The sequence below is a fragment of the Pteropus alecto genome, unplaced genomic scaffold, assembly GCF_000325575.1.
Source record: "Pteropus alecto unplaced genomic scaffold, ASM32557v1 scaffold10, whole genome shotgun sequence".
Lineage (NCBI taxonomy): Eukaryota > Metazoa > Chordata > Mammalia > Chiroptera > Pteropodidae > Pteropus > Pteropus alecto.
In genome coordinates this window covers 1,682,243-1,704,449 of record NW_006431210.1, presented here as the reverse complement: position 1 = coordinate 1,704,449, position 22,207 = coordinate 1,682,243, and the positions used below count along the sequence as shown (strand labels likewise).

The following is a 22,207-nucleotide window of genomic DNA, read 5'->3' as shown; positions in this document are numbered from 1 at the left end:
CATGCAGTCTAGGATCAGAAATAGGATTAATGCCTATTCTGATGGAGATTCTGACTTTCTCCTTGGATTTCTGCCAATAATTTAGTGATATTAAATTCTGGAATGGTTTTATCAACCATAAAATTTAATTTAGTGATATTTTGAATAACTAAATTTTCACTAAGTTTCCATTCTCTTATGGTAAATCATTGGTTTGTCTGGCGTCTGTGTGTGTGTATGCACACTTGTGCATATGAGAGAGAAAAAAAGAGTTTGGTTTCCCAGTCTTCAACAGAGAGAAACAAATCAGAGAACAAAAGTTTGTTCTGTGATTATAATTTTGCAGTACATATTACATATAATTTATCAAGGTTGAAACCAGATATTTAAATTACATTGTGGTGTTTAATTTTTCTTTCTAATAGAAAATCTTCGCATGATAAAAAAAGTCAGGATTTTGGGAATCTTTTCTCATTTCCTTCATACTCTCAGAAGTCAGAAGATGGTATGCTCATTTAATCTTTTCATTGATTACTTATTGTATTATGCTATATTTTAGTGAAGAAGAAAAAACTAGACAAATCATTAGGTCATGATTTGATTTCAGTATTTTTTTATGCGTAGATAATTTATCTTGTTTTTATACTTTCCTCAATGTAATAAGGTTTGTTTGCTTTTCCAGAAGTGATTCCCAACTGCTTTGTCAAAATAGATATTATGAAAGCACTTAGGTGGATAGGCAGATGCTAACTTGTATGTGTGTTGGGAGTGTTATGTGAATGTAGTGTTTTAATGAGAGAAAAATACAGAAAGATATTTTGGAAGATTGAAGTTTGAGTTTCATGGCATTGTGAATGTATATATGATATATTTTTTTAAACTATAACAGTAACAATACGCAAATTTGTTTTACTAAACCCTGGTAGCTGTAAAACTAAAACTTTCATAGAAGGAAATTTAATCAGGGCATATATTTTTTATCTATATTTTTGTGTGTGGAATTTTTAAGGTCAAAACAATCTAGACTGAATTTATTTACTGTCTTGTATTTTTTAATACACATACATATAGACAGACATATATAGATCGTATACATATACATAGGTATATGTTTTTTATGTATAGACAGATATGCATTTTGACAGCATATCAAAACAGTTATATAAAACGATTGCTTACATCCAAGTAGCCATTTTAAGTCTTGTTTTGGTTTCAGGGAGGGAGGGAATTGATTAATTAAATTAGAGTGTGAAAGTAAACTGGATAAGCCTACATACTTTTAAAACTAATCTTCAGTGCTTTAAAATTGGTTTAAAAGGATGAATACTTACTACTTTTTTAGATTTGACCATTATTTGTTATATTCATGTAATGGTTAATAGCACTAGATGTATAGATACTAAAATAATCACAGTGAGAGCTTTTTCTTAACTCATTTTAAAATAAATCATCGGTATTTGTTTTTGAAATTGTCAGTTAAGTTTTAAATGATTAGCATTTGGGACTACTAAGAAATTCCATTGCTTTATGCATTTCTTTATTGTTTTACAATAGAGTTAACATTTTTGAAATATAACATTATATTTGTTTATATTTTTTTATTTTCAGCCATTTGTATATTGTGGATTATATGATCACAAAATAGAAACTTATAAGATCAAATACCTAGCTAAAGAGAAGTCATCAGTAAAAAGAATTAAAGTTTAACTATTAAATGGTCCTTACAGAATCTCTTTACTGAAAAAAAGCTTTGTAATTTTAGATTCAGCTAAATTTGACAGTAATGAAGAAGATTCTGCTTCTGTTTTTTCACCGTCATTTGGTCTGAAACAAACAGATAAAGTACCAAGTAAAACAGTAGCTGCTAAAAAAGGTATGTACTTATATTTGATTTTGTTAAGCATTGTATAAACCATGTAGAAATAGTTGATGTTAAAAGAAACTTAATATAATTTGAAACTATTGGCACTGGGACTTCGCTAGAAAATAGTTATAAATGTGTATAAGGAGAATCCCTCTTGTTTTCTAACCACATAATTTTAAAAATTATTTTAAGACCTCATTTTAAAGCTATTGTAATTAAAAAATAATACCATGTGTTGATACTAAAGATAGCTTTCTAGTAAAGCTCTCCTGTCATTGGTTGTAAAATAGATTTAAATTTTGTCTTACTAGTAGCCTGATTGTGTTATCTATGTAGGTCATGCCTTAATTCCTCATGTGGAATGATTGGTCTGTTCAGTTGGGGTCCTCATTTTCTTTGTGAGTCATGCAACTTCTTTGTTTCCATAGCCTTAGACTGTAAATGAAACACGAATTCATGAATCTATTACGAGTACCAACGTACACACCTTGGTGTTTTTGAAGGAGGTGTCAGTATCAGTTTAAAAGATAATTGCTACTTCCACAGCAAGTGAACAAAAAGTATGAACTGTCCTTTCAGGATCTCAAAAATGCACAACAGACAATACCATTGTAGACACACGTGTTAGATGTAGCAGTACAACAATAAAAGGCCCCACTTATTCTGAATGCACTAGGACCATGATGAGAAATTAGCTGGCTGCACGAACCTCTCTAGTTAACACATTGGGTGCCCCACCCCGACCGTATCTCTTCACCCTTACCTCTTCAGTGCATGTGGACCAATGTCTGTATTTCTTTGCTTCAGGACTTTCTCTTTGTTGCTGTGCTGGAATATTAACATTTCCCCAACACAGCCACCTTCTGCCAGTGACTGAAGATAGCTGGTCTGCAAATATCCTAGTGCTCTTGTTTCTCTGGGATGTGTTTTACACTGGCTCTTGGGCTTCCTCATGGGATTAAGCTCCCACAGTGATGACAGGCTTGATATAACTTACCCTTTACTGACTGCCTTCTCTTCATTGTCCCATTTTTATATTACCTTTCCTTTATCTCTCAAATAAATACTTGTATTTGAGTCTTTCTTATAGTCAGGTAGGGTCTACTTCTGGGGAACTCAAACCAAGGCAGGCCGAATAATTTCCCTTAAAGCATCTTTTATCATCTTCATATCAGCATCTTATAACCACCCTGATAACTTGGGAGCCATATCAGTTCTTTCAACATATCAACCTGTTTGTTTCATCAAGTCGTTCACTCCTATTCAACCTATGAGTTAGAGTTTAGCATTAACTAAAAGGATAGCATATCATAACACCTGTTTGGTTGTTTCACAGTAGCTGAACTAGCCTTGTGACAGTTGACTGGGTGACATCTGTGTGGTGTGATTTCAGGGATCCCAGCAAGCCCTTAGCCTTTTTCCAAAAACACAATTCCCACAAAATATTGTTTCAAGGAGAAGGATGCATCATGTCCCTCTGAGGGATCATATATGTTAACTCCAAATTACATAAATATTATACAAGCTAAATTCTGTAACTCTAGTCAGGTTATAGCAAAAAGGCCAGAGTACTCAGATATTTGACTTATTTACTCTGTAGAGTTGAAAGTGCCACCTAACACTGTAAGCCTGGAAACTCTTCCGAAGAAAAAAGATGGCCCCTAGACCACCCTGCTATGTCAATTCCATTAAAACAAAATTCATTAAAATGAAGGCCTTTGGGTCTATTTACTACATTTCTGGAATTTTCATATTTCTTTCCACATGAAAGTGCTAAGCCTGAATTTCTACTTTTGAGTGGAGCAATGCGGTTTCCATTCATGGTATTTGAAGTCCCATAAAAATGTTTTTTTTTTTTTTTCTTTCCTCTAAAATAAAAGTTAAAACCTAATATGCGGTTGTACTTGGGTTATAATTACTGTCATTTTTTTTGTCTTGACTATATTTTTAGTACTGCTTTTTAAAAGTTACTGCCTAATTCATTTTAAAGGCCCTCATTTAAAATATCACTTGAATTATCAAAAGGCAAATTATACATAATTAAATAAAAAGCATTTTATCATCTATGAGACATCATTTGTTCTTACATTGGTACCAAGTGGAGAGAAACTATTATTTAAGGATATTCAATTTCATAGCAGCTGTAAGAAATACCATTGTTATAGGATTCACTTCAGCTTGGTTTGTTGGTAAGTATATTACGCTGATTTAAGAAATGGAAATTTGCTTAATAGGAAAACCATCTTCAGATACAACCCCTAAGCCCAAGAGAACTCCCAAACAGAAGAAAGTAGAGACTATAAACTCTGACTCAGATTCAGAATTTGGCATTCCAAAGAAGACTACAACACCAAAAGGTGAGGATATCTTTGTATAACCCTCTAACTTATGCCCTGTGGAAAATATTTAGTCTCTTCTAACTCACTGAATTTAGAGAGATTGAGTACACATTTTAAATTGCTTTACTCAATAAGCAATGTTTCTTGTTTCTAAAAATCAGTGCTAAATTAGAGTCCAAAGGAAACAATTGAGTCTAGTCATTTTGTTTTACAAATTAAGAAATTGAGATTCAGAAGAGGTTAAGTAAGCAATTTGCATACCTAGGAATGGTTCCAAGACCCTCATGCAGGTGGCTCACTAGAAGGAGTTATTAAAAAGGTGGATGAAGGCTCTTCACTAGCTAAAGTGAGAATAGTTGGAGTAGGCTGGCGCTAGGACTTAGAACTTTTTGTTTATCTAGGTAATGAAATAGCTATATCCCACAAGGCACCAGTCCCCAATCTCCCTGGTACCCCTTCTTTGTCTTCAGGATCTAGAAAGTTCTGACAGATGCTTTTAAAAAAAAAGTAAGACATGATTTTCTCTAAGGGTAGCTGTTCAGCCTTTGATCCAAATGACAGATATTATCAACATGTTTATTTTATTTTTTAAAGTTGTGGTTAGGATAAGGAGATACAGACCTAACAGGGAAACAAGAGAGAATGGGGTGGGAGGCTGGAAAAGAAACGTGATTGGGGATATCAGTACTTATGGTGCACACAGTTTGAAACCTTTATAAATATAAAAGTGACATTTTGTTGCTTCATTTGCTCAAATATGATAGCCCAAGATCATTTAGGCTATCTTTTAGTAGTACAATCTGGTTAGTCATAGCTTTTAAGGAACTTAAAAAAATTTAGAATTGCAATCGAGTTCCATTTTTTTTCTTTCTCTCACTGCCATCACTGTAGGATGGAGAACATTTAAATATTACCTTTGTCTCTTCCTCATCCAATGATGAGAATAAGAAGTTAGGTAGATAGAAAAAAAAAAAAATAGGCTGCATGTGCTCATTCTAGGTCTGAGAAGGAATATGGATTTGACAGATTATTTCCTGATTAATACTGGGGGGTTTATTCTAAGATTGTGCTACTTAAAATGGGATCTGCAACTAGTGTATGATAAATAAAATTTAGAGTAAGGATTTATACCTTTCTAATTTGTGTTAATAAGAAAGTATATTTTCTAGTAATTCATATTTGAATATATTTTTAAAAGAATTGATCCATGAAATATCAGAAACTAAATTTTTTTAATCACATACAAAACAAAGAGCACTCTTCCAAGAGATTTTTCCTTTCAGGCCCAAGGACAACATGTGTACAATGTGAATGTTTTCTATTATGTATCAGGGGCTTGGTAATTAAAATTTGTCTTGAGGACTTTCCAACTAGTTTAAACGTATTTGTGAAATACTCTTTAGTCATGTCAACTCCAGAACTGAAATGATGTTGCAAATTGCTTCTACATCATTCATATTAAGAGATCAGGATTGCAGTAAATGATTGGGGATGCCAAAGAAGTAAAATACAGTATTTTTACCTTAACCTTGCACTTAACCTTGGGAGAAAAAAAACCATTTGTATCATTTTAAGGTAAAGGCCGAGGGGCAAAGAAAAGGAAAGCATCTGGCTCTGAAAATGAAGGTGATTATAACCCTGGCAGGAAAACATCCAAAACACCAAGCAAGGTAATCAGGAACATTTTTTTTAACATCTAGTTTTGTTTAAGATGATTTATAAATGGCTTAATTCACTTACTATACAATGTAACAGCATTAAACCTAGCATCTTTTAGCTATAGGGGGTTGTATATGGTTGAAGAATTATTCAAGTCTAAATCTATATAATCAGGACTCTTTCTTGCATAAAAGTGTGGCATAAATGAGCCTACTTAATTAAGACTGTTTTATCCAGTGAGCTATAGAAATTACATGCTACCTGTCTGAAATATTTTTGTCAGACCAAATAAAGGATATTCCTTTATTTGACCAGGGCTAATTTTATTTTTTAAACTTGAATTCATTTGACTGCAGCTAATTTTCCCAATTAGTCTGGTCCTTCTCCAGAAGTATACTCTTTTAAGTACACGAATAACATCAGATATCTCCCTTTTTTCTCTCTTTTCCATTGAAACTTAAAAATATGAATGTAGATGATTTTAGTTTTATGCTGCTTTTCACACTCACCTCTTCCATCCAGTCTTATACACCTCTGGTCCATTTTGGTGACTCTTCTCTGAATTTTTATAAACACAGTGTATACTACATACTGTGCACAAGTCTTGTTTTCCTCTCATGAATTGATAGGTAGTTACAAATTAAACAATTTGAATTTTTACTAGTCTGGGCATTGTGCATATTTGCTGGGTAATATAAATTCTAAAAGAAATAAGTAATGGTGATAAGTAATATAAGATCACTGAGGTGGCTAATAATTATACTTAATTCTTTTTTCCTTCATAAAAATTATTAGGTAACTGGCTTTACACTTAAATTAGCATTACATTTATGATTTTAAAAGCACCATTATTTATAATTCCCAATGCAAGTGAAGTGAAAGGAATGAGAATTCTTTTTAACATGAGTCCTTTTTTCCCCTTAACTTTGAAGTTTGAAATCTATTTTTTGTTGTTTTGTTTTTAAATATCTAGAAACCGAAGAAAACATCTTTTGATCAGGATTCGGATGTGGACATCTTCCCATCAGACTTCACTTCTGAACCACCTTCTCTGCCACGGACGGGTCGGGCTAGGAAAGAAGTAAAATATTTTGCAGAGTCTGATGAAGAAGAAGATGTTGATTTTGCAATGTTTAATTAAGTGCCCAAAGAGCACAGAAACATTTTTCAACAGATAACTTGTGTTGTCCTTTTGTCTTTTCTGTCTCAGACTTTTGTACATCTGGCTTATTTTAATGTGATGATGTAATTGATGGTTTTTTATTATTGTGGTAGGCCTTTTAACATTTTGTTCTTACACATACAGTTTTATGCTCTTTTTTACTCATTGAAATGTCATGTACTGTCTGATTGGCTTGTAGCATTGCTATAGACTGCCGTGCATTAGCACAGATTTTAATTGTCATGATTGCAGACTACAGACCTGCTTTTTGAAATGAAATTTAAACATTAAAAATGGAACTGTTTTCTCTGTCTCTTTACTGAAAATGAAAGTGTAGTGAAAGCTTCCACACACCTTTAAAATAAATATATTTTATTCTTTGCCAGGAGACTCCATGGAAAAAGGTAAACAGTATATGAACATAGAAAGCGTTGGTTGTTAAACAATCTCAATGTACAAAGAGAGCCAGTGAAAGTACATCACAGACTTGCTAATATATCAAAAAAAAAAAAAAAAATCCACTAGTGCTTAAATGAGAACTAAGAAACTGACACTTGTATCTGTTAATCACTCTACCACAGCTTTCACTCTGCTTCATAGTGATTGAACAAGGTCAAAGGATGCAGATTCTCTGCCCATGCCTTTGGGAGTTAATGTTATCTCCTGGGCATCAAGAAGGCTGGGTGAAAAACCCAGTATCAAGCATGAGTCAGGAAGGACACGAGAGTTACATGGTACAGGTGGTAGCCCAGCCTGCTAATTATCCCAAGAAATTTCCCTAATGGCCCATGAATAGGTAAACAAAAACTTACTAACACTGAAAAGTGTTTTTGCCTTGGAGGCTATCGTTATTGTAAAAATGAATCTTTAAAAAAATTATGTAGTATGTCATTAAACAAATAATAAACCACTTTTAATTTAAAGTGACATTAACAATTGAACAATGACATCTGATTAACTGAACTGGCAGTTACACTGATACAGAATTCTCTTCTGCTAGTACAGTGAATTTGTATACTTTTACTGGGCAACATGAAATAAAAGATGCAGTTTGAAAGCATCAAAAGAGCAAGGACAAGCTTCCATACTAACTAAATTAGAATATCTTTAGCCTTATCTTGTCATACTGTACAGTAGTCCCATTTCCTTACCTTGATGTCTTGATTATTCTGTGAAAGCAAGACAATTATCTTTTTGAATCTTTCTTAGCTGGACACGTACAGTAGTCTGTTTCAGAACCTTGGTGTCTTGGCTATTTTGAGAATGCAAGACAAAAGGAAAGCACCAAACATACAGTATAGAAAGAACAGAGCCATATTTCTGTATGTACAAAGTCTTTGAAACTTAACCAGGAGTAAATCATTTTGACTGGGTCTTTGCCATGCAATCTTGAGTGTTCAAAGAGGAAAATAGAAGCTTTTAACTAGTTTCTGGTTGCATGAAATGGCTGATTTTTAGAATTTAAAAAGTTTGTATCTCTAGGTAAGTTAGACAATGGGGAGTATATATTGATACATACGAAAACTTCTTGGTCCTTCTTGAGTTTTAATATATTTTCAGTCCAAAACTAAGCAGCAGTAAAAATGTTTTTTTTTTCCTTGCATTTTAAATCCCGGAACTGAAGGTACTGGGGAATGTTTGAAGTAGCTGAAAAGTGTCTTATTGCACCAATGGTGACTGACTGACACCGCTGTTTTCCACTGAGCTGGGTGAGATGCTGGGACTGTGCTCTGCTGTATTCCCACTTGAACTTGGGGTTAAGGGTTCATGTCCTTCAGAATTCTCCAGCATTTCCTGAATGAGAGGTGGCATCGATCCAGGAATTTCCATTTTCAAGGTAATTACACGTTCTGCACCTTTTAAAAAGAGAGCATAGAGATCTGGTAGAGATATGGGGGTAAGCTAAATGAGGATCCACTTTCATCTACTTTAACAAGGGTGAAAACTGCTACCAGTGCCTCCCAGAGCCCATCCTGATTTTACAGCATTAAAATATTTTACTTTATAGAAAAGCAGCAGCCATGTGGTGACATGTTTTAATTTGATATTTCCATGCCTCAGTTTCAGGAAACAATATCAGTCTATATTTACTTAACATAATTTACAAACAGAAGTTCCTGATAAAAGACCAGAAAGAGGATCTTGAACATTGAAAGGAAACCAGTAACCAACAAACAGAGGAAGTGATTTGAGTAATAAATTGGGGTGATTATCAACTGCACTGTCCAATACAGTAACCACTAGCTACATGTGGCTGTTTAAATTTTTTTAAATACAATTAAGAGAACAGTGCCTCAATTGCATTAGCCACATTTCAAGTGCTCCAGAGCCGCATATGGCTAGTGGCTACTGTATTTGACAATACAGATAATGGAATATTTCCCTAATCACAGTAAATATTAGTATTGGTCTAGCTAGAGATAGAGAATGACAGCAGTAAGTTAAACAGCTTCATTGTTTTGAAATCAAAAGACATAATTATAATGGTCAAGCACCAGTATCTACTGTTTGCCTCTACTCTTAATCCCATGCTCCGGTTGAACTTGTCTCATCGAAGAAACCTCTTAGAAGGAAATCAAGGATTGAGACTCTTTGTCAAACAAGTTCACTGCTTTTAAGCACTTTCTGAAATGTGGAATTTGTTCCTTGGCTCACTGAGGTCTTAAGGGATGGACAGAGTAGGCGAATGGGGAAAACAATAACAAATAACATCTGGTACCAGGGATGGCTGCTGAGTTTTCTCTCTAGATGGGAAAACCCTTCTCTAACACTCAACTGTGACACATTTCTAGGCCCTTCTATAATTGTCAAATTGCCACATAAACTGAAAATCACTAGGCAAACAATATACTCAGGAAGGCAGGAATCCTTTTGCTTAGAAGTGTGGGGAAGTAAATCTGACTATATAAGAGAGCAATGGCTACATTGATTGAAAGAGAAACTTAACCAGTAGCAATTACCCTAAGTAAGTACTATACGCATTTTTCTCAAGGTTTGGATGTTTGGGAAAAACTGAAGTCAAGTTTACATAAACCAGAGCATGGGTAGAAGGCTGGAATGAAATGTATAAAAATAGAAAATAGTACATTCTCTTGAAAAGCTTTTCAGATCCTTAATCATCGGAATTTTAAAGCTCTCATAATCTAAGATCATTGAATAGGGTAAAATTTGAGGTTTTTTTTTTTTTTTTTAAGGCGAATACTATTACTTTTGATTTCAATGAGAAATGAATTCTAAAACAAAAACAACAAAAAGGTATCTTATCAGATGTCCTAAGTTAAAACATGGGGTTTAAACACAGTGAAACTCAGGACGCAGGCCCACTTTGGAATACCGTGCAGACCCTAAAGACACACCTTTAGCGCTGATGCTGCGGAGATCTGTGATTTTCATTAAGATCTTTGGAAACATGTGCGGCTTGCTGGGTCGTCTCTTTCTGATGTAAATTTTTAGTGCTTCCAGCAATGGTTCTTGTAGCTTGTCTACTTTTGTTGGTTCCTCAAGGTCCTGGCGGTCTAGATACCAGAAATAAAATAGGAAATAATTAGTATCGGACAGAAAGAGTTATGCACTTTCAAGGCTAGATGGTTTCTTTCCATTTCCACTCTTCTTTGTTCCTACTATTCTATGACTTTATTGATTTGATGATCCAATCACAGATACAAATTTCAAGATATATGCAACTGCTTTAAGCTGTGATACTTGAAAATGACTGTCCCCCTATTGGTAGAGAGTACATTTTGATGGCTGGCTGCTTTTGTCCCAGGGATAAAATTACTTCTCATGACCAGAAGATGTCACTACTGAACTGAATTAAAACAAACCTTGAGCAGGATGGTTATAAAAAACAAGGTAATTTGGTCCCCTAATTAAAGCCATTACTTTCTAACCACTTATGATTCAGCCTCCTGCGAGCCAGTAGGGGTCACTATAAAGAAAGCTGTATTTTATCCCAGTTCTTCAAAGGTTGGTAGGGGGCCAACCCAAAGACTTGTATTCCCAGTCACTAAATTAGCAAATAGCATATGCAAGTCATCATTAAAATGTCCCTAGGCATTTTATTTTACAATAGTCTGATTCCACCTTTTAAAAAATACCTGTGGCAATTGGAGAAATAGTATTTTGGTATTTCAGAGCAGAAAAATCCCAAATACATTATAATTTATAACAGTGTGGAAAAATGCAACAAACTCCAACCATGCATGCCTGGCTTTATTCCTATGTCTTTTTCCAAGCAAAACAACTCCAAAATGGAGATGAGGAATTTCCTATAAATTACAAGTGTAAGTTGTTCTTCGTGGAATCTCATGAGGGTTTTCTAGGTAGTTGGTACCTCCACAGATTAAGCAGATGGCACTGAGAAGGCCTGTTTCTGTGTCATCCATTTCCAAAGGCAGGAGCTGGTTGGCAAAGGTGAACACAAGGTCAGTCAGAGGACCAAATCCAGCATTGTGCATCTGAGTTCGATTTAGGGTAAGGCCATCTGAAAAAGTCATGGTGTCTTGTTCTGGGGTATATCTGGTGCAAATTCTAAGGATCTGGAAAAAAAAAAAAAAAGATTTGATGGGTCATCAAAGCTGGCCTGTCCTGACAGCATGAATCAAATCTAGGCAGGCGATAACATGAGGGTTTCCAAGGAGCTCCTGCATCACATGAATTCTATACCCCTCTCAGATGTTGAATGTCTTCGGCTCGTTCATTAATAGAGTATAGAAGTCAAAATGGATTAAAATTACTTTAGGGAATAATAAATAGGGCAAAAGAAATTTTGAGATATCTGTGCTAAAAGTAATCTATTGGAGTCAAACATTTACTGAGTACCTACTTATGTCCCAGGTGCTGTGCCAGGTGCTGGGGATAAAAAAAATAAGATTCGGTTCTTTTCTTCTTAAAGAGCTTACAGCCTACTCTTTCCATAAGGACAATATCTATCATTTATTACATGCCTAGTGTATATCAAGTGTTACACATGCCCTACATTCAATCTTTCGAGTGACTCAGTGAAGTGAATTATTTTATAGATTAGGGATGGAAGGCTCAGGAAGGTTAGGGCATGTACCCAGTGTCACACAGTTAACATGTGGCTTAATCTGATTCAAACCCAAGTTAGGCTTCCTCTTCCATGATGTCTCTGATCACACAGTTCCAAGACAACTATAATGCAAGGAGCAGGAGTGAAACCAGCAAGGAGCTAGGGAGTTCAGAAGAAGGGAAGCTCAGATCTCGTCAGGGGGAATCAAGAGCAGATTGATGGAGAAGAGGCAGCAGTTCGACTAAGCCCAGATGTATGGGTGGAATTTCTATAGGCAAGAAGCCTGGGTCACGTTACTACAGTCTCCCAATCCCGCCTGACATGCCCTTGATATATGGCTCTGCTAGCTACCCTAGGACACTTGCTACCATGCAGTCACCTGCTCAATGCTTGTGCCTCTGGGCCTTGCTCAGAGCATAGTAAACTACAAAAGGCCTTGTTTCTGTGTATAAGCAACCCCAGCTGTGTTCCGATTGCCCTATCAATCCTAACTGCTGGACGGAGCTCCATGTATCCAGAGCACTTATCCACCCAGAAGCACATTTTTGCATCAACAACCATGAAGGCCCCTCTGCCAGTCGGGTTTCCACACTTGACTTTTCCCTCTGCAAAAGGCTCGGAGCTCCTTGAAGCACAGAGAAATTAATCCCACCAAGACAAGAGTTAAAAAACCCAGTAAGTTTAAGGGAGATCAGAATTTTTCCCAGATGCTCAGTTGATAAAAATGTCTTCTTCTCATCAAGAAGACATTGGAGTCAGATATCTCCTGAGAGGAGAAGGGTGAATGATTAGCACGCCTCACCTCCGACACAGAGTGACAGTTAATGTTTAAAGATAGTTACTGTTTACGACTACATGCCAGCAACCATGCTACATGTTTTTATATATTACTTAATTCTCTCATCAGCCCATGAGTTAGGTATTCTTATGGTCCCACTTCATAGATGAGAAAACAAACCCAAGTAGCTTATTCTAGGTCAAGTCACTACAAGTCACTACATGATTCACTCTCTGTCTCCAGTGACTTGGCTCTTAACTTCTGCTCCACAGCCATCTCATTTCACTTCACCCAAACTCAGATGCCTCGCTAAGGAGAGATGACCTCTGGCCTGGCACTGATTTGGATATTAGCCTCATTTCTCTGGGCTGGGTGCCTTTGTGCAGTGCACAAACCTGCATAGCTGTTCACGTGACCTACCTGGTATAAAAGTGCATATGGCCTGTGGCCTGTATCCTACAAACTTTTCATGTGTAAATCAGGACATGTCCTCGAGCTCCTTAAATGTTCCTATTATATGATTAATCAAGTGGCGCAATGAACAGGAAAGCACCCCATCATGAATGCAAGTAGTTTTCAAAACATCACAAAGATTCCTCTTCATTGGCTGCTGGTCATTTTCACCTCTCAGATAAGTTTGCCCAGGGACCTGTCTGAGCCAGCTGAGTCATTTCCTCTGAGTTCCTGACTGGCCAACCTGCTGTACTTCATCTTAGTAGCTGCTGGGGTAGGAAGTCATTCCCAACATCAGGCAGCAAAGGCAGAAGCTTTACATCCTCCTGAAAGCCCTGGAATATGAAGTGCAGTGCTCAAGGTCACACAGCTAATGGTGCCAAAGCAGGACCAGGACTCTTAATGCCCAGCCCAGTGTTCCGTCGACCACCTGTAGAAACACAGGAAGCACCGCCTACGCAGGGAGCTCTCACGTGATGGGCAAAGTCAGTGTGCTCAGTATTCATGGGCTCAAAATCTCCAGAAACATTTCCAGTTTGGAATGAAATAGGTACTAAATAAGTTTTTACAGCTTTAGTGCACTGCCAAAATGGGAATGCATGAGATCTGTCCTGCAGGAATGAGACAAACCGGATATTTGTTGGAAAGAACTAGGCCAGGATTTAAGACAGTTGCAAGCTGTCAACGGCTCACTTAGAGATCCAAGTCCAAAGTACAGGGCACAAACGTCTCCTTCGTACTGTTCCCTTTGGAAGGGTTTTTCCTCTGCAAATGCTGGAAAATATTTGGATTCTGATGAAGCACTGAAACTATGTACTGTTGCCTCTCTCTCTAGGAAGTCCAAAACCAAAACCAAGTATAAATGGGCCATCCTGAGAGGAAGGCACATGGCCTGAGATGGAAGAATGCTCAATGTCTTCTTTTATCAGGGAGCTTCCGCCCCACCCTGCCCCCGCTGGGCCCAGTGGGCAGGCAGCCTCCTCACGGCTCAGGCCAGGCCTGCCATGTGGGAAACCAAGGAGTTTCATTTTGTCACACTCAAGTCAAATGTCATTGGCAACCACCAAGTGCTTCTCCAGGATTAAAACATCCTTTGTTTAAAAGGAGGGTATTTCATCTGGAAAGAGGAACACGCAAGTCCCATGAGACGGGTGAAAAATAGCCCAAGCAAGGCTGACTCACCAAAGAAGGGCCCTGTCAGATGACACAGAGCTCTGTTGATGGGCAAAGCTGGTCCATCTCAGAGTGAGAGGGGCCCTCTCTTCCTGCCTTCAGCAAAGACAACGGATATCTTTCCACTGCTTTCTGGGCGCTTCCTGAGAGCAGACTGCCTGAGGCATGAGCCCTGGGAGGATCGGAGCACCTGACATCCCATAGGCAGAGCAAGGGACTTGTCCACTTCTCTCCTTGTCCATATGACCACCACCCTAATCCAAGCCACCATTGCTTCTCTTCCAGTGAGGGCCTCTTAACCATTCTGTTATTTCCACTTTTGCTCTTGGAGCCAGAGCACACTGTTCAAAACGTTCATCAGAAAAGACCTCTCCTCCCCTGCTAAAACTCCTCCGATGGCCTTTAGTCATCTTTAGATCTTTAAAATGCAGCCTTCTTCCTGTGGCCTCCATGGCCTCAACTACCTCACCACTGTCCCTCCTTTCCCCTTGCTCATTAACTTTGGGTCATATCGGTCCTCTTTGTGAATCTCCAACTCATTGTTGCTTCAAAGCATTTGCATTCGCTGTTCTGCCTTTGATGCCTTCCCCTTGATTTTCATGTGGCTGACTCTTCCTACTCAGAGCTCAGCTCGGATGTCACCTCCTCAGAAAGCACAGTGAACACACATTCCTGAACCCATTACCTCCTATCATATCGCCTTATTTTGGAGCGGAAATGGGATATAAAATTGTTTTAAAATTGAGGTATAGCATGTATGGTGGTTTTAAAATATGCCCACAAATTTGCTGCTACTGGTCCTTTAAGGAAGTGGAGCGTCATTCTCCTCTCCTTGAATGTGGCCTGGACTGTGATTTGATTCTAATGAAAGAATACAGTGGAAGTGATGGCGTAACTTTGGAGATGAGGTCATAAAAGGCATCATGGCCTCTTCCTTGCTTGGTCTCTTAAATCTCTAGTTTTGGGGGAAAGCCAGTTGATGTGTCATGAGGACACTTAAGCAATCCCCACAGAGAGGTCCACATGGCAAGGAACTGAGCCCTCCCATCACTAACCAGTACTAACTAAGCACATGTAATAAGCCACCTTGGAAGCAGCCCCTCCAACCCCTGTCAAACCTTCAGCTAATGCAGCCTCAAGCCCGTGTCTGGACTGCAACCTTATGAAGACACTGAGCCAGAACCAACCAGCTAAAGTCAGGTCCTCACCGGCAGGGACTGTGGGAGATAATAACAATTATTGTTTTAAGCTGCTAAGTTTTGTGGTAACCTGTTACACTGTAATAGATAACTACGACAACATATTTGTCTTGAGCTATGCACACACTTGAGTGTAGCTGAATGCATTTTCCCAAAGTATACACCTGTGTAACCACCGCCCAGAGCAAGATACGAATGGCTCTACCACCTATAGGCTCCCTTGGCCCCTCTCAATCAAACCTCTTCCCCCAAAGTAACCATTACTTTGACCTTTATTCCTGTGGATTAGTTTTGCCTGTTCTGGAACTTTAGATAAATGGAACCTCACAGTATAGTCTCTCTTGTGTCTGGCTTTTATTCAATCCATACCAAATCCATGAGATTTTCCAGATTAGCGCAGGTAGCAGTAGTTCTTTTTCATTGCTGTGTAGTATTCCATAGCATGAGCCATCACCCTGCTTTATTTTCTCCACAGCACTGTCTCTTTCTGAGCTTACTGACCTATCGCCTTCTAGAAGATGAGCTCCTAGAAGGAGCCTGATCTCTATTTGTCTTGCTCCCTGCTGTTTCTTTAGCACTTAGGGCAATGTCATCCACACAGCAGGTGGCCCATGAATACCTGTTGAATAAATGAACTGGATCCCCTCTTCAGAACCTCTCCCACCTCATAAACCCCGGAGGGGGCATCCATGGATTTCTAAGTTTTTAGGCAAAGGAGAAAGCTCAAATCGCTCACCCATCTCAGCCTCTGCACTAATTGCGTTTGGCAACTGTGGGCAAATCCTGATCTGATTTGACTATTTATCCTCTAGTGCTTGTGGGAATGTCGAAGTAGTGATAATAATAACAATAGCACATACAGGGCTGTACACGGCCGTCTTCCCTGGCAACACACAGTACCTATTGTATGAGCTCATGGGAACAAAATGTTTTCCCCAGTGGGACCTGCCACCAGCCTGCCTTTCTTTCCTGGGAAGGAAATGCACATGCTAGGGGCATGAGACTCGTCTTACAGTGACTGCTTCCTAGACCAGCACTCTAGGAGCCATTATTTTTAAAATGTTAAGAGAAACATAGAATTAAATTTAATAGCATATTTAATTTAACCTAATAAATCCAAAATATTTTTGTTTCAACATGTAATCAATATAAAAAATCATTAAGGAGATATTTTCCATATTAAGTCTTTGAAATCCTACGTGTATTTTACAATTATAGCACTTTAGACCACAAACACACTTCAGGGGCTCAACAGCTACAGGTGGCGTGTGGCTACCCTGTTGGGCAGCACAACTTCAAATCGTGTGTGTGTGACAATCTAGGCTTACTCAATATTGATACTCATGATAGCTAATTTAAAGGAGCACTTACTATGTGCCAGGTAGTATGCTGAGTGTCCCACAGGCATTAACCCAATCGAGTCTCCCAACAGCCTTATTAGGAAAGAGCTACTATTATACCCATTTTACTAGAAACATAATTGAGACTTACAGAGGTCACATAGCTTCCCTAAATTCATACAGTTTCTGGGTAGCAGAGCGGGAATTTGAACCCGGGGACTCTGACTCCAGAGCGCACCCTCTCGACCACTACACCGCCTGTGTCACACTCCCATCCAGGGACTGCCGGGGTAACTGCTCCACACCCACATCATGGTGGCACAAGTCTTAAAAACAGACCTCCTCCTACAGGTGGCGTGTGGCTACCCTGTTGGGCAGCACAACTTCAAATCGTGTGTGTGTGACAATCTAGGCTTACTCAATATTGATACTCATGATAGCTAATTTAAAGGAGCACTTACTATGTGCCAGGTAGTATGCTGAGTGTCCCACAGGCATTAACCCAATCGAGTCTCCCAACAGCCTTATTAGGAAGGAGCTACTATTATACCCATTTTACTAGAAACATAATTGAGACTTACAGAGGTCACATAGCTTCCCTAAATTCATACAGTTTCTGGGTAGCAGAGCGCACCCTCTCGACCACTACAAGGCCTGCGTCACACTGGCTTCCAGGGACTGCTGGGGTAACTGCTCCACACCCACAGGTGAGGAAGCCAAGACTTAGACACAAGACCTCCTCATGGTGGCACAAGTGGCCAGAGGCAATGCTGAAGCCTGAACTTGGGCTGTGGGCCTCCAAGGCCAGACCTTGCTCCTTTCCAGGCTGGAGTCTTGACTCTATTGAGTCCTTGGGAGGGCGCAGAGGGACAGGTTCATGTGGGAATGGCCCTCCATGGCTGTACAGCAACAAGGTCCCCAGGACCTCAGGAGCTACAGGTGATGTTTTGAAGTCATGCAGGGCAGTCACTTTGGCGTCACCAGAAGCCAGGTGCTGCTGTGAGTGGCGTGGGAATATTTTCCTTGGGGAAGTGAGGGTAGCAGGTGGCAGGACCCAAGGAGGCCCTGCGTGTCCCACAGGGAAAGACCTCACACTTGCAGCTTGCATAGACGCAATACCCAGAAGGCAGCCCGTATCCTGGAATTCCAATTTTGATCTTGAATTCATTTGCTCATCCATCCTTCCATTCATTCACAAATATCCACAGAATATCTCTTGTGCCTGGAACTCTGCCACAGTGACCAACCCCAACATGGTTCCTGTCCTCACTGAGCCAACAGTTCAGTGTAGAAGACACTAGTAAATACATTTCTAATTATAGTACAAGATGTTTTAAGTGCAACGTGAGAGACCAATGAGGAGGGAGGAAGAATCGAGGGGCTGGTCAGGAAAAACATTTCTGAGGAGGTGGCATTTAAGCCGAGATGAGGAGTTGGCCAGGAAGGAAGGGGTAGGTTGGGGGTGGGGATTGAACGTAGGATAGTCTAGATAAAGGGACCTCTGGGGAATCCCTATGGGCCTCTGGCTTCCAGTTGGGCCTTGGCTGCCTCATTTGCAAATGGGGATGATAACAGAATCCCCTGGAGGGTACAGCGAGGCTTACCAATAATAACATGCAAGATAATCGAGGTCTATGATGTTCCAAACACTGTCACGCCCTCTATGCACACTCATTTCATTCTTTTCAGACCCTGAAAAGAAGCTTCTGTCACAACCTTCATTTTCAGTATGAGGCAACTGAAGCTCAGAGAGAGAAAGTAGTTTTCCCAAGGTCACACAGCTAGTAAGCCAGATTTTGAACCGAGGCAAGCTGGCTTCCGAGCCCACACTGGTAACGACTACCAACACCCAGGGTGAGCCAAAGGGAAGCTGGATTGATGTGGAGCCATGCAGGGCAAGAAGGGGTTGGGGAGACGAGCGAGGTAAAGGTGGGAGCAGGCCTCGGGCTGGTCGAAGGGCTGGACTGCAAATTCCAGGAGGACAAAGCCTCATCTTTCCTCTGCCATCACATCGCCAGTGTCTGGCACATAGTAAGTGCTCATTAAATATGCATGGGATTTCTTCCTTCAACCTACAATTATTCATGCTGTATGACAAGACAGACAGAATGAACATCTGAAACAAAAGTCAGACCATAGCTCACCCCTGGTCAAAACCCAGTGACTCCTTACGACACAGAGAATGAAAATCCACGTGCACACTCAGGCCCCATTTCCTCTCGGATCCAGGTCCTCGGCTCCCCTCACGTGTTCCCCTCCAGGCACACTCACTTCCTCACTGCTCCTCTCCCACCACCCCCACCCCAGGCCTCCCCTGCACCAGGGCCTTTGAGCTCCACACTCTCCAGGTCCCCCTTCTACTTGTACATCTCTCAGACCTGTATCATTTACTAGTTCTGGCTCTTTCTGTGCCTTCATTCAGGTCCCTTCAAAGGTCACCTGCTTCCCTAACCACACTACAAAACCCAACTCCTGCCCACCTCAGTCAGGCTCCATCTGTTGATCTTGCTTCTATGTTCCTTTGTAGCACTTAAGACATCGCCTATTTATTCGCTTGCTTATTATCCGTCTCCCCCAGGAGAAGGTCAGCTCCATGAGGGCTGAGATTTTTGTCTCTTTTGTTCACTGCTCTGTCATCAGAGCCTAGAATGGTGCCTGGAACACAGTAGGTCCTCAGAATTTGCAGAAGGAAGAGAGGGAAGGAGAACGGGAAGGAGAGGAGAGAAACCAGAGCGTCAGATAGCCGTAAGCATTGTTTTCTCTGATTTTTAAGTTAAGAGAGACTTGATCCTAACTATCTGCAGAGAAGAGGCAGCTGAGAGGGAGATGCAGAAGAAACGGGGTAGAGGAAAGGGAAAGGAGAGTAGGCCAGGAGGAAAACATGAGGACAGAACTCAGGCGAAGGAACCACTCTTGGAGGCTTCCTTTCTTGTCCCAAACACAAAGCTAGAATGCCTAACTCTTGGGTGAGAAAAGAAATGCAAAAATCTACAAGCAATGGTTTTGAAGAGCTGGCCCATTTTACCAGCGCCTTTGGCTACTTGGTCCCTGTGGAAAATCATGAAACTCACTGCTGGGCCTCAGCACCCCCTTTCCTCAGCCTCGAGAGGGAAGCCTGGCTTTGGGCTCCATACCAGCAGAGTGTGAGACGGAAAACCCTCTGGAGGGTGGTGTGGCTGGGAGTAAGGGCAGGACCGGCTCAAGGCTATCCTGTCCCTTAGACCTGTTTTCTGAGCGGCTCTCACTTCTTCATGATAAATCAACTCCCTCCCCTCCCGGCCCCTCCACTAGGGACCTCAGCAGCCCAACACAGTGCCAGCCCTGAAGGCAGGCGGGCATCAGGGACAAACCGCATATACACAATGCACTGGAGGTCATGAACGGGTGGCGCCAGGTCAAGGCTGGTGACCCTTGGCACAACCTTGACTTTCCCTGCTAGGGGCTGAGAGTAACCTCAGCCCGTGTCTGTCTGTTGTCCTGGTCTCTCTGTCTCACCCTATCCACACATCAATGGCTTAGATGAGAAGATTCTTCCAAACAGCTCAGCCAGTTGATATCCTTGTCTAAGAGATGCTCTTTGAAGTTGTGCATTTTCAGGATCTCGTGATTCACGGCCTTCTCTAAAAATTCTCGTAAATGAGCTCTTGTCTGGGGCCAAATATGTATTCCTCTGCTTCATCTCATATGACTGAAGGCTTTTGCCCTTCCCCTGCAATGGCTTTTTCCTCCTCTGCCTATTGTATCCCAATCTCCACCCCAACCCCTCACCCTCATGAGGTGGGAAGGAATAGTTGAAAGTTTCCTGACTCCTGCCACAGAGGCTGAAATTACCGCCCTGGGCTCATGCCAGCTCTGTCCCTGCTTTCCATGTCACCGACTGGGCACCTCCTGCATGACCCCTGCTTATATCCACGGATTGTATTTAAGCCCATTTAAGGAATTACCTTAGTTGATGCCTTTTTGATTTGTATTCCTACTTTACAGACCAGTAAACTGGGGCTTGGAGAGGTTAAAGAACTTGACCAAGGTCACGGAAATGAGTCCCTGTCGTCCCTGTCTCCACCGAGGAGCTAAGGGCCAACTCTTAGATCCACACGCAAACCCGGGAGCTCCATGTAGTACAGTGTAAATGTGAGATGTGGGAAGATGGCTGCTGGTGTTGGAGGGGCCTTTGTGGGGGGGGGGGGGTTTGCATATAAGCACGCTGATGGTTAGCAGGTGGTGTTGTGCAAATCAGAAGCTCCCCTAGGGGATCTCAAAGCATCCCACTCATTCCATCTTTTCCAAAGGACTGGAGTTGAGGGAAACAGAAATGAGCAGCTAGACAAAAGGAGAGCTAAGAAGCAAGCGGAAGGCCAAAACTAGAGCCTGAGCTTTGGGAAGGCTTCAATATCCTCTGGGTGGCCATGCACCAGCAAGGGAGTCAGAATTCACAGCCTGTCTTGGTGCAGACACTGGCTTGCTGTGTGTCACCTCACAGATCACTTAGCTACTCTGGGCCTCTGGGGGTCCCTCTAATCATCTGGCAATAACTCCAGTCTCCACTAATGTCTTGGGGTGTACCGAGGCTTGGGGGAAACTCTACTGAGTGCTACACTTGAAACACTCATGAGCAAAGCATTAAAAAGTTCCTTATTCTACTAGCTCATTATCAACGTCATTATTGATTAGCTCCAGATGCCTTATTAATCCCTGGCGGTCTGGCTGGTTCTCTCCCTGTGGCCCATGCCTCTCACACCATAAACCTCCCACCCTGTTTATGCTTCCAATCCGTTTATGTCTGCACTTCCTCACATGGCTTTGGAGTCCAAGGATTTGGGCCTTGCGTTTGCCTCTAGCACACCCCTGATTTAGGAGACCAGCCTAACCTCCAGCTTCTTATCTGTAAAATGGGCCAGATCTCCATCCCCAGGTCACCAAGTTGGCTGAGGTACAAATGAGCTGAGGTCTGCAAACTCTACGGGGTGTGGGTACGTGATAGATGAATGCTGTTTTCATGTTTTGCTTTTTTTTCTGAATGTTCCTAGGTTCATCCCAGACCCACCGATTTTATGAGAAGAAAAAAAAATACCATATATAGTCTCAGGATCCCTGGCACCTGTAAGTTACTGAGTAATCATTACCACTCCTTCTAAGATCCAACTCCCAAACTGCCCAGGGTCCTCTCTCCTGAGCAGGATTGTGTGTGTATGTGTGTGTGTATGTATGTTCAATTGTAGTGTGTATTTT

The 22,207-nt window shown here is 40.6% G+C and overlaps 2 protein-coding genes across 2 annotated transcripts in view; one reads left to right on the top strand and one right to left on the bottom strand.

Moving 5' to 3' along the window:
- Positions 1–7,307, top strand: part of TOP2B (DNA topoisomerase II beta) — a 46,362-nt gene extending 39,055 nt beyond the window's left edge. The window contains exons 31-35 of the mRNA XM_025039053.1: positions 405–484; positions 1,742–1,852; positions 4,078–4,200; positions 5,758–5,852; positions 6,815–7,307. Of these exons, the coding sequence (XP_024894821.1) occupies positions 405–484; positions 1,742–1,852; positions 4,078–4,200; positions 5,758–5,852; positions 6,815–6,982 (577 nt within the window). The 3' untranslated portion in view covers positions 6,983–7,307. The remainder of the gene's footprint in view (positions 1–404; positions 485–1,741; positions 1,853–4,077; positions 4,201–5,757; positions 5,853–6,814) is intronic.
- Positions 7,308–7,358: 51 nt separating this feature from the next.
- Positions 7,359–22,207, bottom strand: part of RARB (retinoic acid receptor beta) — a 160,914-nt gene continuing 146,065 nt past the window's right edge. The window contains exons 6-8 of the mRNA XM_006905703.3: positions 11,337–11,541; positions 10,360–10,518; positions 7,359–8,859 (exon numbers count right to left, since the gene is read on the bottom strand). Of these exons, the coding sequence (XP_006905765.1) occupies positions 8,663–8,859; positions 10,360–10,518; positions 11,337–11,541 (561 nt within the window). The 3' untranslated portion in view covers positions 7,359–8,662. The remainder of the gene's footprint in view (positions 8,860–10,359; positions 10,519–11,336; positions 11,542–22,207) is intronic.